The sequence below is a fragment of the Podarcis muralis genome, chromosome 6 (genome assembly GCF_964188315.1).
Source record: "Podarcis muralis chromosome 6, rPodMur119.hap1.1, whole genome shotgun sequence".
NCBI classification, from domain to species: Eukaryota; Metazoa; Chordata; class Lepidosauria; order Squamata; family Lacertidae; genus Podarcis; species Podarcis muralis.
The window spans coordinates 4,889,969-4,909,301 of NC_135660.1; the positions used below are offsets into that span (position 1 = coordinate 4,889,969).

A 19,333-nucleotide genomic window follows, 5' to 3' on the forward strand; every position below is an offset into this window, starting at 1 on the left:
TCGACACTTTATCCTGCTAAAGCCGTGTATTAAAAGGATAGTTCCAAGAGCATGAAATGTACACACACTTAGCACGCACCTTCGATCAATTACCCACAATAAATCTGGATTCCAGGCAAGCCCAGAGAATGCAGATGGGCCTCTTGTCCTTACTGATTTTAACTTATTGCAATTTCACAGCGGACTCACACTGAGCCCTGGGCTGCTGCAGCATCTAATGAGCAAAATAAAAATTCTGATCAGGACTGAGGCAAGCACTCCCTGGGAAACCTATGCCAATGCTGCAACGGGCTTCTATTTGCTGACGAAGCACCAAGGCACAACAGGCTGCCTGCCCAACATTCCCAAGGAAGAACATCAACCTGGACCGTACAGCACGGCTGTGCCTGCTTTGCACTTAAAAGTATTAAAATACTATGGGAAAGTAACCAAGTTACAGTGGTGCCTCGCAAGACGAAATTAATCCGTTCCGCGAGTCTCTTCGTCTTGCGATTTTTTCGTCTTGCGAAGCACGGCTATTAGCGGCTTAGCTGCTATTAGCAGCTTAGCGACTATTAACGGCTTAGCGGCTATTAACGGCTTTGCGGCTTTAAGAAAAAGGAAACAAACTCGCAAGAACTCACAAGACGTTTCGTCTTGCGAAGCAAGCCCATAGGGAAATTCGTCTTGCGGAACGACTCAAAAAACGGAAAACCCTTTCGTCTAGCGAGTTTTTCATCTTGCGAGGCATTCGTCTTGCGGGGCACCACTGTACTTTATTTATTTCTATGGGCTGTAGTTCAGGGCAGATGCACTCTGTAAGCCCCAATGCCATGGCCTGATCTGTTGTGGTGTTACAGTGAGCATAAGTTCTTCTCGCAAGGGCATCAGCTCCTGGGCTCTACATCTGATGTTGCAGGCCCACCTGCTGCCACTGACTCAACTGCTCTGGTACTAGAGGGTCTAGTCCAGGGGTCAGCAACCTTTTTCAGCCGTGGGCTGGTCCTCAGACCATGTGGTGGGCAGGACTATATTTTTTTTTGGGGGGGGGGGGAGAATGAATTCCTGTGCCCCACAAATAACCCAGAGATGCATTTTAAATAAAAGAACACATTCAACTCATGTAAAAACCGTCTGCGGGCCGGATTGAGAAGGCAATTGGGCCGCATCCGGCCCCCAGGTCTTAGGTTGCCTACCCCTGGTCTAGTCAGTCCTGAGGATTTTTGGGGGGCGGGGAACTAGAAAGTGAATTCTATGTGAAATTTAACCCCTCACTCCCTTAGGCTGAAACCCCTGGTCTTTGTAAGCACAGATCATCTGAGTGGCATCTGAGTGTTTTGTGAGAAAGGAACAGAAAACTCTTCCTGCAAGGCAGGATATTTGGTGGATGAAGGCACACTATTAGGGCTGCTCTATGCTTGTCTTAGGGCATACTACTCTAAATTTTACATACAACTTCAAAAGCATACTTGTGGCACTAAAGGAAACCTGCATAGCTCCCCAGAACTGCACCAAAAAAACCCCTTCCCTGTCTCAGGCCTCGTTTACCTAGGCTATTTCGGTTTAACTCATCAATACTCTGTGTTTATAGATACCTAGGTATGAGTTAGGAGTGATTAAAGTACACTGCTGACAAACAGGAAGTCCAAATGGTGGCCAGCACAACACCCAGCACAGCAGTATGCGAATCAAACTTCAGAAACAGGGAATCATAAGCAGCAGTCCAGGGAGAGGAAAGTACAGTGGTGCCTCGCAAGACGAAATAATCCATTCCGCGAGTCTCTTCGTCTAGCGGTTTTTTTCGTCTTGCGAAGCAACCCTATTAGCGGGGCTTAGCGGATTAGCGCTATTAGCGGTTTAGCGGCTATTAAAGGCTTAGCGGCTAAAAGGCTATTAGCGGCTTAGAAAAGGGGGGGGAGCGGAAAAAAATCGCAAGACTCGCAAGACGTTTTCGTCTTGCAAAGCAAGCCCATAGGGAAAATCGTCTTGCGAAGCAACTCAAAAACGGAAAACCCTTTCGTCTAGCGGGTTTTCCGTCTTGTGAGGCATTCGTCTTGCGGGGCACCACTGTACTTTATTTATTTCTATGGGCTGTAGTTCAGGGCAGATGCACTCTGTAAGCCCCAATGCCATGGCCTGATCTGTTGTGGTGTTACAGTGAGCATAAGTTCTTCTCGCAAGGGCATCAGCTCCTGGGCTCTACATCTGATGTTGCAGGCCCACCTGCTGCCACTGACTCAACTGCTCTGGTACTAGAGGGTCTAGTCCAGGGGTCAGCAACCTTTTTCAGCCGTGGGCTGGTCCTCAGACCATGTGGTGGGCAGGACTATATTTTTTTTTGGGGGGGGGGGGAGAATGAATTCCTGTGCCCCACAAATAACCCAGAGATGCATTTTAAATAAAAGAACACATTCAACTCATGTAAAAACCGTCTGCGGGCCGGATTGAGAAGGCAATTGGGCCGCATCCGGCCCCCAGGTCTTAGGTTGCCTACCCCTGGTCTAGTCAGTCCTGAGGATTTTTGGGGGGCGGGGAACTAGAAAGTGAATTCTATGTGAAATTTAACCCCTCACTCCCTTAGGCTGAAACCCCTGGTCTTTGTAAGCACAGATCATCTGAGTGGCATCTGAGTGTTTTGTGAGAAAGGAACAGAAAACTCTTCCTGCAAGGCAGGATATTTGGTGGATGAAGGCACACTATTAGGGCTGCTCTATGCTTGTCTTAGGGCATACTACTCTAAATTTTACATACAACTTCAAAAGCATACTTGTGGCACTAAAGGAAACCTGCATAGCTCCCCAGAACTGCACCAAAAAAACCCCTTCCCTGTCTCAGGCCTCGTTTACCTAGGCTATTTCGGTTTAACTCATCAATACTCTGTGTTTATAGATACCTAGGTATGAGTTAGGAGTGATTAAAGTACACTGCTGACAAACAGGAAGTCCAAATGGTGGCCAGCACAACACCCAGCACAGCAGTATGCGAATCAAACTTCAGAAACAGGGAATCATAAGCAGCAGTCCAGGGAGAGGAAAGTACAGTGGTGCCTCGCAAGACGAAATAATCCATTCCGCGAGTCTCTTCGTCTAGCGGTTTTTTTCGTCTTGCGAAGCAACCCTATTAGCGGGGCTTAGCGGATTAGCGCTATTAGCGGTTTAGCGGCTATTAAAGGCTTAGCGGCTAAAAGGCTATTAGCGGCTTAGAAAAGGGGGGGGGAGCGAAAAAAAATCGCAAGACTCGCAAGACGTTTTCGTCTTGCAAAGCAAGCCCATAGGGAAAATCGTCTTGCGAAGCAACTCAAAAACGGAAAACCCTTTCGTCTAGCGGGTTTTCCGTCTTGTGAGGCATTCGTCTTGCGGGGCACCACTGTACTTTATTTATTTCTATGGGCTGTAGTTCAGGGCAGATGCACTCTGTAAGCCCCAATGCCATGGCCTGATCTGTTGTGGTGTTACAGTGAGCATAAGTTCTTCTCGCAAGGGCATCAGCTCCTGGGCTCTACATCTGATGTTGCAGGCCCACCTGCTGCCACTGACTCAACTGCTCTGGTACTAGAGGGTCTAGTCCAGGGGTCAGCAACCTTTTTCAGCCGTGGGCTGGTCCTCAGACCATGTGGTGGGCAGGACTATATTTTTTTTGGGGGGGGGGGGAGAATGAATTCCTGTGCCCCACAAATAACCCAGAGATGCATTTTAAATAAAAGAACACATTCAACTCATGTAAAAACCGTCTGCGGGCCGGATTGAGAAGGCAATTGGGCCGCATCCGGCCCCCAGGTCTTAGGTTGCCTACCCCTGGTCTAGTCAGTCCTGAGGATTTTTGGGGGGCGGGGAACTAGAAAGTGAATTCTATGTGAAATTTAACCCCTCACTCCCTTAGGCTGAAACCCCTGGTCTTTGTAAGCACAGATCATCTGAGTGGCATCTGAGTGTTTTGTGAGAAAGGAACAGAAAACTCTTCCTGCAAGGCAGGATATTTGGTGGATGAAGGCACACTATTAGGGCTGCTCTATGCTTGTCTTAGGGCATACTACTCTAAATTTTACATACAACTTCAAAAGCATACTTGTGGCACTAAAGGAAACCTGCATAGCTCCCCAGAACTGCACCAAAAAAACCCCTTCCCTGTCTCAGGCCTCGTTTACCTAGGCTATTTCGGTTTAACTCATCAATACTCTGTGTTTATAGATACCTAGGTATGAGTTAGGAGTGATTAAAGTACACTGCTGACAAACAGGAAGTCCAAATGGTGGCCAGCACAACACCCAGCACAGCAGTATGCGAATCAAACTTCAGAAACAGGGAATCATAAGCAGCAGTCCAGGGAGAGGAAAGTACAGTGGTGCCTCGCAAGACGAAATAATCCATTCCGCGAGTCTCTTCGTCTAGCGGTTTTTTTCGTCTTGCGAAGCAACCCTATTAGCGGGGCTTAGCGGATTAGCGCTATTAGCGGTTTAGCGGCTATTAAAGGCTTAGCGGCTAAAAGGCTATTAGCGGCTTAGAAAAGGGGGGGGAGCGAAAAAAAATCGCAAGACTCGCAAGACGTTTTCGTCTTGCAAAGCAAGCCCATAGGGAAAATCGTCTTGCGAAGCAACTCAAAAACGGAAAACCCTTTCGTCTAGCGGGTTTTCCGTCTTGTGAGGCATTCGTCTTGCGGGGCACCACTGTACCTTTGCCCAGAAGAGACCTGCACAAGCTGCCCTGTTCCAGTGGGCAGAAGAAACCCAGAACTGACTAGCTGGACTGTGGGTGCCAGAGACACTGAACCTTATGCCCACACTAAACAGCTGTTTGCATCAGTCCTCATATCCAGCTAACCTGAAGCTCATTTTCTGAAGCCTTGACAGTGTTTTGCCCCCAGTTTAAACTTCCACTGCCAGACATCACCATATGGCACCTTCTCTCCCACCAAAACTATGGCACCTTCTCTCCCACTGGACTAGAGTCTTGCTTGCAGATACTGGAGGTACGCATGTGGAGGAGGAGCTGAATCAATGTGCTTCATTTCCACCTGAAAACTAAAAGACTTTCCATCAACACAGCCACCTCAGTCTTTGTTAAGCAAGGCCTAACCAATCCTTTCCTCGGCTGTTAGCAGCTGTGCTCTAGTGAAACATTTAAGCGGACTTCCTTTTTCTTTAACGCTGCACCTGGTTATTGGCCAAAGCAGCAGCCCTTGGAGACTCAGGTGTCAATATTCTCTTAGATGGAATAATAAATTCCACGGATTGGAATGACACCTTGAGGTCTAAGCCATAGGCAACTCACTGGAAAGGGGCTTCTGAAAGTTAAGAAGCTGATCGTTTCTGCTGCTGCCCTATTCACAGAGCGATAACAGCCATCTGCAAGGGAGGAAGAGAGAGGAAGTCAGGGACTGAGAGAATGGTCACAGAGCAAATGGGAGAAAGATGTGCTGGGAACTAACTGGTGCCAGAATGCAGTTGGTCACCGAAGGCTCAAAAGCAAGGTGCGTTCCTCGAACCTTTGTTTGTGGGACAAGCCATTCAGAAGTTTGAACTGACACTTCTCTGCTCTGCCTTCAAAACGGCACACGGCACTTGCGCTGGAGTCAGCCTTAGCTAAGCTCAGACTGTTTCTACAATGTCCAGGGGGAACGGGGCATCTCCCAGGCATTGCTGTAGTAAGCCATTCACAATCAAGGCAGCTCATCCTGCCCTTAGAACTAATGGCACACACAGAGACATTTAGTCCTTGCAAGGCTAATGCTGCAGGTGTTAAGCATTTCTGCGAGAGGCAAAACAATACGTCAAGAGCGAGACGGCTCCCAAGAAAGCGATTGCGCACGGTGGTACTTATTTATGAACCAGCCCATATCAGACGTTTCTGGTGCCATGCCAACCCTGCCGCCTTACACATTCCTGAACAGCGTGGCCGTTTGTTCCACGTTCTACAGACTGAGAGTTGTGAAGGAAACAAGAGCGCGGAGAGTCCCCCTCTGCCAACAGCCCCCTTGAGAAGCCAGGAGCTAGAAAAGAAAAGCCTCATTCTGCAGGAAAAGGAGCACAGAGGGGAGTGACTAAGACGCTGGCAGGATCTCACGCCCCAGCTCTGGCTGGCTCGCTCCAAGTCTCATCCACAGAGGGAAAAGGCTTGCCGTGTGCAAATGCTAGCCACAAATGGAAATATGAGGGTGGGGGCCCTGTGGCCCTCAAGATATTGGTGGATTACAACTCGCATAAGCCCCAGCCAGCATGGTGAATGGTCAGGTTCTGTAGATGTTGCTGGACCACAGGTGCTCTATCCCTGTATTACATTCCTGTATCCCTGTATTACTCGGAAACTACAACTAATCCAGAATGCGGCAGCTAGACTGGTGACTGGGAGCGGCCGCCGAGACCATATAACACCGGTCTTGAAAGACCTGCATTGGCTCCCAGTACGTTTCCGAGCACAATTCAAAGTGTTGGTGCTGACCTTTAAAGCCCTAAACGGCCTCGGTCCAGTATACCTGAAGGAGCGTCTCCACCCCCATCATTCTGCCCGGACGCTGAGGTCCAGCGCCAAGGGCCTTCTGGCGGTTCCCTCATTGCGAGAAGCAAAGCTACAGGGAACCAGGCAGAGGGCCTTCTCGGTAGTGGCGCCCACCCTGTGGAACGCCCTTCCAGCAGATGTCAAAGTGATAAATAACTACCTGACATTCAAGAGACATCTTAAGGCAGCCCTGTTCAGGGAAGTTTTTAACATGTGATATTTTATTGTATTTTTGGTTTTTATGGAAGCCGCCCAGAGTGGCTGGGGAGGCCCAGCCAGATGGGCGGGGTATAAATAATAAATTATTATTATTATTATTATTATTATTTTAGCCCCCCACCCGAGTGCTCTGTCACTCTACCCTCACCCACCCCCGGAGGATCAATTTAAAGAGCTTGAAAATTGCAGGTGGGAGTAATTGGAGAGCTCACTTACGCTTCTCACACAAGCCATCTGTCCACCTTCATTCCACAGAGAATTGCAAAGTACTCCAACCGAGCAAATGCTATTCAGCTTTACCTTCAGAGTTATTCATGTCCCCTTTCCCCTCACAACACAGATTCTATTTAGTAGTCATTCAAACAGCAAACATGCTCAGTTTGAAGTGCACTTTGGAAAATATTATTTACACCTTCTAGTAGTATAACTCCAATCAATATCAACACATTACAGTGCACATGTTTGAAGCACCTCGAAGCTATTAGCCTGCATATGTCTCTCCCGCACCCAAGCAGACACAGGGGTGGCTTTAGGATGAAGCAGCCTGTCTGCTCAGGGCACCAGAGTTTTTGCTCTACATCAAGAAGCAAACGCAGCCTTGCAAGGCGTTCGTGCAAGAGGGTTGTCCACTCTCCAAGCAGCACACCAGCCGCAGCAGGAAACGAGTCTCATTTCCCAACCACTGTGGACGCAGCTTAATTTTCAGGAATGGGGTGGGGTGGGGCAAAAGAAGTGATTGTAGGACCCAATACAACAGTATGTGGGGTAGAAGAGGCAGGTCAAAAGATCCTGGAAACATTAGGAAGGGGATTTCTCCTGTGGCCAGGTGAGAAGCATGAAAGGGCTAAGAGACACAAAGTGGGGACCTCTGTCTCGGTGGCCACAGAACCACACTGCATGGGCCACATGTAGAAATGGAATGCCGTTCAAATATCCAACCCTGGCTGCCAAAGTACGAAGTTCAAAGGTCCCTGGTCCAAGCTGGCAACTACTGGTCATCCAGCCATTTCTTTGCCTGCCTTCGGCACTCCCTGCATGGCCTTAAACCTCCTCAAGTGAGCAACTCTGTGTCCTTGGGAGCGAGGAGTCGGCAGAATCTGCTTAATCCAGTTTTTGCTAATATTTTGGGAAAGGGCATTATCTGCTTTATTTACCAGGCGTATGCTCATAGCAATCATCAGAAGCATTTCCGTCGGGCACTTTAGTGGAAGACTTATGTCAGATTAAAAGCTCAGCTTTCCTATGAGCTGCTCTTTGGCAGGGGCTTGCCTTGAAATTCAACCATAGCCGAATCCTCTGCTTTTCAAAGGAGGGGGCATTGTTCACTTAAAAAGTCCAATCCTGCACAGATTCAACCCCCACCCCACCCCAGGGTGGTGGTGGTGAACCATGCAACTCCCATTCTTTTCCACTGCACTCCCCAGAAGGATGTGCCAAGGTTCTGCCTGCTCTACCTAAAAGCTTCCCAAAATTTCAAATAGTTTTTGCCGTCTCACAGGCATGTTGCATACAGCAGTCACAAGCCAGAGCGCCCTATTCAAACAAACATTCACTTATCACACAACCCATATATTCAGAAACAGCTCAAATAGCATGAGCTGAATGGAAGCTCCTGCAGCCAATCGGAAGCTGCGCCTTGGTTTGTGAACGGTTTGAGTCAAACGGACTCCTGGGACAGATTAAGTTCGAGAACCAAGGTACGACTGTATAAAACTGAAGCTTTTTGTTCAGTGTACAGACACAGAAGATGAAACAAGGAAGCACCACAGCTCAGTAAAGGGTCCACACGCTTCAAAGGCAGATGATTCAAGATTCAATCCCCCGGTCTCAGTACTAGTCTGAAAGACCTCTGCCCAGAACCTTGGCTCCAGAAACAGACCAAGAATCATATCAGGCAGCTCCTTACATCCATAAGGATGTTATAGTCTTGGTGAATACTGAATCCCAAATTTTGCGTCTGAAAATTCAAGACCCAGACTGCTGAAAGTTGACAGACAAGCTAAGCATGAAAATCAGCGCTCACTAACACATGCCTGAAATATATATCTATTTTTGGGTTATCACAGAATTCAATGTGAGCTGGTGAGCATATGATCCAAATTAGATTGTGCCAAAACTCCAGGTGTGCGTGCACAAACATCCGTGGTGGTGGTGGGGAGTTAAAGGAGATAAAAGCGGATCAAAAAGAGCTGTGGAAAAGAGCCAAATGTTTAAAAAGATGACAGCTGTACGAGTGGTTATGTTCCCAAATGCATTTTGAGAATCTCAGTCTCTTCATCGAGGAATCCTTGGAAGACTGCTTGGATTGAGGCGCCTTATCTTGCAGCTCATTGGCAGTCTAAGAAGCACATATGTCAGTCCTTTGATAAATGTCTCTCCCTTGCCCTCACACCCAGAAAGCATTGGGATCATACCCACTGGTGCCTCCGTCTCCTGTCTACTGTGCTTGAGGAACTTAAAAACACAATCATGTTATTTCCCTCCCACCCAGCACACGACTTCTTCCACTTTGGTTTTCTTCCAGCGGGGGCTACAAGAGGCTGGGGAGAGGCAGTTTCGGGGGAAGGCACAGAACTCCTCTTCCCAGCTTCTCACACTGTACTTTCAAACCCACCTCTGTAGGGATTCTCAGCAGCAACCAAATTCTGCTATATGAGTCTGTTGCCAAGACTTCCCATGTTGGCCTTAAGAGGCTGACCTGTGGATCCAGAAACTGTACTTTGAATCTTGACTACGCCATGAACAAATCAGGAAGTCACATTTGGTCAGGCTCACCATCTAATTGCAATATGGGAATAGTATCAGCCTACCTTATTGGTTCATAGCTTCTCTGAGTTCTTCAAGCCCCTTCGCCATGGCAAGGCAGTGATCCATGAAGGGTTCACTGCAGATGGTGACAGCAGCCACGAAATTAAAAGACGCCTGCTTCTTGGGAGAAGGGCAATGACAGGCCTAGACAGCATCTTGAGAAGTAGAGACGTCACCTTGCCAACAAAGGTCCGTATAGTTAAAGCCATGGTTTTCCCAGTAGTGATGTATGGAAGTGAGAGCTGGACCATAAAGAAGGCTGATCGCCGAAGAATTGATGCTTTTGAATTATGGTGCTGGAGAAGACTCTTGAGAGTCCCATGGACTGCAAGAAGATCAAACGCATCCATTCTTAAGGAAATCAGCCCTGAGTGCTCACTGGAAGGACAGATCGTGAAGCTGAGGCTCCAGTACTTTGGCCACCTCATGAGAAGAGAAGACTCCCTGGAGAAAACACTGATGCTGGGAAAGATGAAGGGCACAAGGAGAAGGGGGCGACAGAGGACGAGATGATTGGATAGTGTTTTTGAGGTTACCAGCATGAGTTTGACCAAACTGCGAGAGGTAGTGGAGGACAGAGGTGCCTGGCGTGCTCTGGTCCATGGGGTCACGAAGAGTCGGACACGACTAAACGACTAAACAACAACCACCACCTTATTGTTCTGTTGTAAAGCTCACCATAATATAGTCTGCATGAATCACTTGAAACACTCAAAAGCACTATTTTAAAGCTAAATATTAATACGTAGTAGTAGTAGTAGTAGTACACTTATTGATAGTGGAGGATGCTCAACCATTTCCCCATGCAAGTCAGAAGCTAAACACACAGTTATACAGACAGATAAACACATGTGTAAGTGCCTGCCTGCCTGAGGCTGTTGGCTAAGGAATTTCATTTTTAGGAACCGATTCAGTTGTCAGTCTTGTTTAACATCTGTAGCACACAGAGCTCACGGCTATACTTCAAAAATAATTCAGGATTTACACACAGCAGAAAACAGAAGTATGGGGATCACGCATTGGCCAGATGGCTATAGGTACAACCTGTGTATCTTACAGAAGGCATCCCAAGCACCACCATCCACAGAACACCAGCTGTATGTAGGAGTGACAACTTGACCCACATTTTGCAGGGGAGATTGGTCAGCAGGAAGAAATTTAAGATGGCTACAGAGTCATTTTACCAGAAATCTCAACCAGGTGCACAATCAGATTCTTCAGGTCACTTGGCAGGACCATACGGAGAATTGAGTTTCCACAAGGTGAGAGAACTCAACCCAGGGCAGCCTGCTCACCTCGCTTGCACAGACATAGCCGGAATACGGCAGTCGGAAGCAACGTCCAGGCTGAAATCACTGAAATGTCTGGGAAAATCCATACGTATGGCAACCCATGTTGGAAGTCTACATTTTTCTTTTCTTTTCTTTCTTTCTTTGAGATTCTTTTCACTTTTTGAAATATGGCAACCCTAAGTAAGATAGCAATCAAGTATGAGCTGGCTGTAGGAACCCTCACTTCAACAGCTACCAACCCACAATCTGCTTCCTTATAAAAAGGAGCAAATTCTGATTCACACACAGCTGTTTATTCAGACCTAACACACACCAGGGCATCATCCCATGCACGGATCTGCTCTCAGGAGGCACACTTTTGTGGGTTAAATTGTGCATGTGGCAGTGGGACAACACGAGTGGTTGCCCACAGGCTGGTGAACAAGCAAATGACCACACAACTATATTATTTTACATAATTTTTATCTCCACCCTTTAGCCCCCATCTCCTACCCCACTGAAAGGCTCCCATACTCAGGCTCAGAATACTGAACTAAAGCACACGACCAAACTGTCCTCAACTCTTCTGAACCCACATCTTCTCTCTTAGAGCAAAGCCCAACCAAGAAGACCCAAAAACACCACATACACAAATCCCATTAAGTGAATATTTAAATCCATGGAGTCTGGGCCAAACTATTCAGGCCCAAGGTTTATTCCCACAGAACATCGCTGCATTACTACTGTTACAGGAAGGAAATCACTGCCCAACATGACTGAGTCAGAGGGTGGATTCCCTCAGCTATGTCTATATTCATCATGTCTTGAAAGGAAACTTCCTGAGCGACGCAGAAGTAAATAGAAGCAACTGCGAGAAAGTTTAGAGGGGCATCAACTACACAAAGAAGAGTTCTGGAAATCCCAGAGCTGGGAGGGTAGTACAATAATAGGCTCTCTCTGGAGTTTCCCACCCAACATTACCGAAACCTCCTGCTTTGAAAAAGCCTCCACTGGGGGGCAGAGGGAAAAGAGAAGAATCAAGCTTATCCAATCCTCGCTAATGTCACTTGCTTCCAAAGAAATTGGGTGAGAGAGGGGAAAAAACAAGGGTGGCTGACACATCTTAATTTCTAGAGGGAGAGAAAACTGTCAAGGCTCATAACTGCTTGGAACTTGCCTCATGTGACCTGGAAGCTCTTATGTCAGATGTGTGGCATGCCGCTGTTTAGTGGTACAGTACTTTCACATTTCAGAGCAATGAGCTCTGGCACCAAAAAGGGGAAAGGATGGAAAAGGACGGATGGACAAGCACAAAGTTTTAAGGTAGAAGTGAGCAACTCGCGACCTTCCAGAAGTTGCCGGGCACCAACTCCTGCCCCAGCTAGCATGGCCAAAGGTGAAGGAGGATGGGAGTTGATGTCCAGCAACTGCAGTGGGGACACAAGTGCCCACCCCTGATCTAAGGCAAGGGAGAATGTGAAAGCTCGGTGAACAGCCCATGCTTCAGCACAGCTGAACTGCAGAGAATATACTGGTGGCTTTATCTCTTCTCTCAGGGCATGGCTTACTTTCCAAGAGTACAGCGTCAGACTCAGAGGCTTCCTATCAGAAACAGCTTTGTTGGACAGCTCCACCGAAGCCAAAAGGACCAAGGTGAGCACACTGCAAGGACACCAATCCTGACATGGAAAAGCCACAGCACAAATACAAAAATCACAGAGGAGGAATCACATCAGGAAACTTACAAAGTAAGGCTTTGACGTTAGCAAGTTCTCACTGTTAGGAGGGGGGGGGGTGATGGATGTGAGAAACTTCTCTCAGGGCCCAGATAAAGAAGGTTCCCTGGCGCTATTTTCAAAGGACACCTTGCTGGCAAGGAACTCAAAATGTGGTCTTTAAACTTTCATCAAGCCTTCCGTTTTTGTTGACTATGAATCTTCTCAATCTATCTTGTCCACACCTCCCTAGCTCTGAAAAACATCAGGAAACAAGGGCTCAATAAATTGGTAACCATGATGCAGACTCTCATGTAGTATCCTGGGCCTACATGGCAAGTTACAGCTTTTTCCTCTACAAGCTAGTTCTTAGTTCTCATAACCAGAAGAAAAATAACGAGCCACTTCTGCTAAAAACTGAGGTCTGGCCTTGCAGGTGAATTTCACAGAGTTACTAGATTGCCCTAACATTATACTAGTCCACCAACTGACCAATATACTGGTCCATCAGCTGAAGATCTTTTGCAAAGTTTTACTTCTTGGTCACCTGGAAGAAATTTTAACTCATCACAGGTGACCAGGTAGGCAGCTATTTAGAAGCCTAGCTGACCATGCATCCAACCAAGTTCCTAAAAAAGAAAAAAACTAACAACCCCATATATACTGCAAAGTGAAATAACTATTGAAAAGTCAGGGTAATTTCAAGAGCAGTTGCAATGAAATGTGCCTCTGCCAGCTGGGAGTGCATAAAAACTCTTAGAGACATTAGAGAAAGGCTGCAAGAGTTTCTCAGGAAAGTTATTTACCCAGCGTTACTGAGCCACTCCCCATGGATACTGACCTCTGCCCTAGAGAAGAACCATTCCACTCCTCCAATTGTCCTTTTTCCAGTTGTGAACACCAAACAAAAACGGACCGCCACAAACACAATTGGGCTAGAACACAGGTTGTGCAAAGCATACCAATCAAGCACAGGGGTCCTCAGATGAGGTTCTGCTTCAGCCAGGAAGCCTGTGTTTGAAACTTCCCGCAGTTTAGTAAGCTCATTTGAGCCCACTTTGCGTGTGATAACAGTCCCCAGGCTGCCCAAATGTGCAGTGATCATACTCAAAAGCAAACCAGAGTGGCATGCCGTCCACCTCCTGCATTCTTGGCACACAAACCATACTCGCCAGAGTTCACATTGGAGACGAAGTACTGATCCCCACAAATGCCTCCTTCTACAAACTACAGACACTCAGTTCTAATGCATGGCACCTCCCTGAGCTGGAAGTTTGATTGCTTTATACCACCACCATTCAAAACATGTGGCACCAAAGACAACAGGTAGGGAGAAGCTTTTGCCTGCAGGCCTAACCAGGCCCACCAGTTGTCTCCTTTCAGCTGCACCCACCTACTTGATACCTAATATCACACTTGGCGCTAGGCGTAACCAGTGCTCCTGTTTTTCGGGGGAAAAGGTGCTGGCTCTTATGAAGGTGTTACAGTAAGTGCCACACTTTTAACATTTGGGGGGAAAGGTGCTGGTACTGCATACCCTTGAGTGCTGCCAGCAAAAAAGGACTGGGTGTAACCTCCTGGGCCCTCCGGATTTTCGCATCGCCAGCAAAAATAAAGTACCTGTTTACGTGATGCTGACACAGAAGCTTTGTTCATATACCATGTAAAAGAATGGATTTCCCCTCTTTCTTCCTCTCAGACCCATGCTGCCTGTAGCATTAGCATCTCACTCTGAAAATGACTGATCTGCTTGAATGATTCTCTGACTTGAAAAGAGAGACTGTGTGGTGTATTGTTGCCCAAGAAAAATCTTTTAATAAAAACATATTAAATATACATATATATGGTGCTAGGTGGGAGGCAGATAAAGGTGTGCCTGCGACAAAGTGCATAGCACTTTGCAAACACTGGCAGTCAGCTGACTGTCATGTAGGATGTTGTAGGCATGCTTTCTGCATTTCTCTCTCTCGTAGGTACATGATGGTAAAGAAACAGGGGGCAGGGAGAGAAGTGGCCATAGCTACTAATATGTCAAGCCTAGGCACACTTACTCAGAAGTCCATTCCTGTGAGTTTGATGGGGCTTACTCCTAAGTAATCATACTTAGTTAGTATGATTACTTAGGTTAGGCTGGCCTCAACTAGAGCCAGGGCCTTCTCGGCTGCAGCTCCAACCTGGTGGAATGCTCTGTCACAAGAGACCAGGGCCCTGCAGGACCTGACATCTTTCCGCAGGGCCTGCAAGACAGAGTTGTTCCACCAGGCCTTTGGTCAGGGCGCAGCCTGACTCCCTCCTCTGGCAACCTGCACAGAATTTTGCCTAATCGGTTGCCATCAATTTGATTTTAATTTAATTAATTTAATTAATTAATTTTTATAATGAAATATTTTTAGAATGTGTGATTATTTGACTGTTTGATTATTTGATTGTTGTTAGCCGCCCTGAGGCCGGCTTCGGCTGGGGAGGGCGGGAATAATAATAAAATTTATTATTATTATTATTATACCTAGAACTGCAGCCCGAGACAGCTGTCATTTGAAAGTACAAATTGCTGGGTAAACGAATTACCACCTCTCAGATCAGGCCGAGTTGGGCCCATTTGCTCAAGTGCTCTGGAAGCCCTTTCCTGCAATGCACCCATTCCTGCTCTTGGCACACTATGATCTGGATTATGTGGGTTAATCCCGCAGAGGCTCCCATCTATAGAATCTTGCAATGGAGGGAGATAGGGCCGGAGCCGCAGCTTCTGGCTCTTTCCAGCTCTCCAGTTCTTCTCCTATATGGAAGCCTTGCAAACTTGCCAAGCTCCAGGGCCCGCTGGCGCCAAGCCACAAACAGACACGTCAATGTGCTTCTGAAGCTTACCGCAGACCCCTTTCCAGCAGACTAAAACTGAGGAGCATCTGAAACAGAGGGAAAGTCCCCATCTCCCATGGAGAGTGCATAAGGAGTGCATAAGGCTTGCTGCAGACATAAGACCATTCCCAAACACCCCCGAAGACACAAAACCGGCTACTGCCCGCTCTCCCCATGCCAGGAACACCTTAAATCACACCCAAGTATATTCTACTGACTCGCTGAACACCCCCAACAGGCATGCCCCATTCATCCCAATACTTGCACACACCTACAAGGGAACATTTACACACCCAGCTCCCCACGCCCCGGCCAAATAAATCCTGCAAGCACATCTATGGGTATTCTTCTCCACCAGGTAGGCGTACCAGACACAGGGCTGCAGAATTGGCTGGGACCCCGGCGGTCATCTAGTCCAACCCCCTCCATTGCAGGAATCTGCACACCCCGTAGTTACAACTCTTGACGCTCCCTCCGAATATCACGCCCCCATGCATCCATTGCTTTCCCCCTCCCCGCGCTAAAACCGCCTATAATATAATATTGAGCCATTACCGTATTTCCCCGTCTGGCGCGCCCCCCGCAATCTCTCTACCGTAATTACCCCTCTTCCCCACCCCCGCCCCCCCCCCCCACAAGCCAGGCCGGATACAGCTTGAAGCCCCTCAGGATTTCCTTGGCGCGCTCCTCCTCCTGGCCCGACATGGTCCCGCTCCTCGCGGCTGGGCTGGGCGCCCCCCGGCCCGGCCTTGAGCTCCCGCTCTCGCTCCCTCACGGACCTGGGCGGGGGCGTCGGAAGGAGGCGAGAGCGCGCCGGCCCGGACCCCGCTGCGCCCGCCGCTGAGCCCAGACAGACCCACCAACCAACCAACCCGCTTTGGTCCCGGCTGGCCCCGCCCAGCCAGCCAATCGCCCCCCCCGCGCGCGCGACTGGCAACGCCGGTGACCAATCCGCGGGCTTCGCGGCGGCGGTGCCCCCGCCTCCCTCGCCGCTGGTCGCTAAGGCAGGGACGCCTGACTGACTGACTGCCCCCCTGGCGGCGGGGGAAGACGGGTGTCGCCGCAGGACAATCTTAGGCGGAAGGCGGGCGCGCCGTCCTTCCCGCGGGGAAAGCGGCCGCCTCTGGGTGAAGAGCGCCCCCTGGCGGCCGGACCTGCGGGTCGCGCTAGACACGCGGGCATCCTTCACACGTTACGCGCTCATCGCGTGTGTGGCTTTACGGTAGTTGTGAGAGACTGTGGGTCCAGTCCTGTGTGGGTCTCTTTCCTTTCAAACCACACTTTTCAGAATAAAAATTTACTCCTGCCACAAAATATAAAATATTTTTATATGCCACAAAATATATATATTTTGATAAGCAATAGATTGGAAAATAGATAGATTGGAAAAGAAAAAGGAACAACTCCCAGCTGTGCTGGATTTATAACACAGAACACAACTGTTTTATAATACGATCGTGGGAAATACAGAAAGTACAAAACAATGCAGCTACATAATAACATGGATCATAACCAAAATATAATTATGAAGAAGTTTTCTCCAGCACTTTGTTCGAATGGTGATTCTGGATCACAACTAGGATTGTCCTCAATATCATGGCTTCATGCTCTCTGGCTCTCATTTTGAAAAAATATATCTACACATATTTTGCAAATAAAAAAGATTTCATTTGACTATACTACTCTTAAATGTTTTTAAAACCTTTTTGTGGGTTGCGGGGTCAGCTATACTGGCCAATGACAGCAAAAAGAGCAGAGTCCTGTGGCGTTGGAACAGGCTAGGAAATTTATGTTTTATATATAGCAGAAGTTTCAGCGGACTAAAGCTCCCTTTCTTAGAAGTTGAGTTCAGAGTGAGGCTCTCGGACAAAGCAGCTGAATGTCAACCCACAAATTGAGAAGTTCAATAAGATTCCTTTGGGGCAAAATGAAGAAGTGCTTTCTTACCTTATTTGTGTTAATACAAGCCGTCTTAGTAACCCTGAGTGAAATGATCACCACAAATTGTTGCCATGCAGCCGGGTTCCGATGAAACCATCACAGGCTCTGCTTTTTGCTTCTCATCAGCGTTCAGGTCTAATCTTAGTTTTCTCCTCTACACCCAATTTAGGAATGAGAAAATCCATCCACTTGGGTTTCTCTCAGTTTCTCATTTTTCATCTCATTTTCTCATCTTAAGTTTCAGCTCTTCACATTTCCACAACACAACCAATCTTTTATTTTTCCCCCTGCATTGCAGGAAGTTGGACTAGAAGCCTGCCAATTCAACGATTCTACAATTCTCTGAAAATTCATTGGTGAATTTCTCCTAATATGCATGGAATCATAGAAATTTAGAGTTGCAAGGGACCCCAAGGTTCATCTAGTCCAAGGCTACATTTTAATATTTTAATGTTCCATTATTTTAATGTTGTATTTTATTTTTGTTTTTAAGTTGTAATCATTCTTCTTGTTTTTATTATTGCTTGTAAGCCGCTCTGAGCCCGGCCTTGGCTGGGGAGGGCGGGGTATAAATAAAAAATTATTATTATTATTATTATTATTATTATTAAGACCATCTGACTTCTACTTAAAAACCTCCAGTAAGGAGGTGAGAGGTGATACCAGAGCCCCCTTCAAATATATGAAGAAATGTCCCTTGGAAGACGGAGAAAGCTTGTTTTCTGCTTCTCCGGAGGGGAGGACCAGAACCAATGGATTCAAATTGCAGGAAAGCATATTCCAGTTAAACATTAGGAAGAGGTTTTCAGAGCTTGAGTAGCCACCTGTCATGGATTTGTTAGCTGTGAGTGCTGCATGGCCGGATGGTGGACTTCAATTCTATGATGTTTGGTCATCTTTCCTATCTTAAAAACAAATATCCCTTTTTATTTTTGAGTGTGGTGCATGCAGCGTTTTTATACGGTCAAGCCATACATCCCACCCCGTTGGATTTGCTCTTTCACAGAATTATAGGATTGTACATTCAACGCTTGTACTTGATTTATTTACAAAAAATGATAATATACATTTGGGGGGTCGTTTTTCTGTATATCTTTATTTGTAGGGAAATTTATAAACTGCCACTTAAGATAAGAATATCAGCAGGGTGTACAATAAAATAATAAAAACACCACAAGATTATAAAACCTTAGAGCACAAGTGAGCCCCAACACACACATTTTAGTGCCAGAGGGAAAAGCTTTTTCTTGCTCTTGAGATGTATACAGATAAATGGCAGCAACTTTCCCCCCATATTTACAGTGGTACCTCGGGTTACATACGCTTCAGGTTACAGACTCCGCTAACCCAGAAATAGTACCTCGGGTTAAGAACTTTGCTTCAGGATGAGAACAGAAATTGTGCTCCGGCGGCGTGGCAGCAGCAGGAGGCCCCATTAGCTAAAGTGGTGCTTCAGGTTAAGAACAGTTTCAGGTTAAGAACGGGCCTCTGGAACGAATTAAGTACTTACCCCGAGGTACCACTGTACTTGGACTGAGAGTTATGATAATATACATATTTTTTAACCAAAAAAAGTCATGGCAGAATTCAAATGGAAGGATATTGAGCTTTTGCCCTTTAAGCAAGCCAGAATTCCATTTCTCACATAGAAAACAGGCTTGTTGGCCCCCTGATGTTTTTACACATTTACCCTGTTAGCAGGTCATTAAAAGCAGACAGTCTTCAAGAGCTGAGGGAGCTGCAGCAAAGCAGAGATACTTCAATTTCATCTCTGAGAGACCGATCAATGCTTGTTTTTGTCTTGCAACTGCAGGTCGATGAGCATCCATCTTTTTACTGAGCGAGGTTACCTTAGGAGCCCCGGAAGTCCTCAGAGGGCACTTAGCCGTAGGATAGGACCAAAGCTGTTCTCTGAAATTAAAGGGATCAAGGCAGGGCAGGGCCCAGGAAAGACACTTTGCTGCCCGAGTTAAAAGGACACGGTGGTCCCCTCTCTTCTGCCTAATCCCATGTGCAGGATGAACTAACTGACAGCTTAATCTTCCTTCCTGCT

General features: G+C 47.2%; 1 protein-coding gene and 1 long non-coding RNA gene across 3 annotated transcripts in view; both read right to left on the reverse strand.

Moving 5' to 3' along the window:
• The window catches only part of PDE6D (phosphodiesterase 6D), a 32,125-nt gene extending 15,918 nt beyond the window's left edge, over positions 1 to 16,207 (reverse strand). Inside the window, exon 1 of one of the 2 annotated variants that reach the window (XM_028731808.2) lies at positions 15,992 to 16,203. In XM_028731808.2, the coding sequence (XP_028587641.1) occupies positions 15,992 to 16,044 (53 nt within the window). In that variant the 5' untranslated portion in view covers positions 16,045 to 16,203. Of the gene's footprint in view, positions 1 to 15,991 lie in introns of both variants that reach the window. The other variant, XM_028731809.2, reaches the window with a different exon arrangement.
• On the reverse strand, positions 443 to 15,917 carry LOC144327924 (uncharacterized). The gene is made up of 2 exons (XR_013393093.1): positions 12,287 to 15,917; positions 443 to 12,251 (listed from the first exon to the last, which is right to left on the reverse strand). It is a non-coding gene; the product is annotated as an uncharacterized LOC144327924 (long non-coding RNA).
• Positions 16,208 to 19,333: the final 3,126 nt, after the last annotated feature.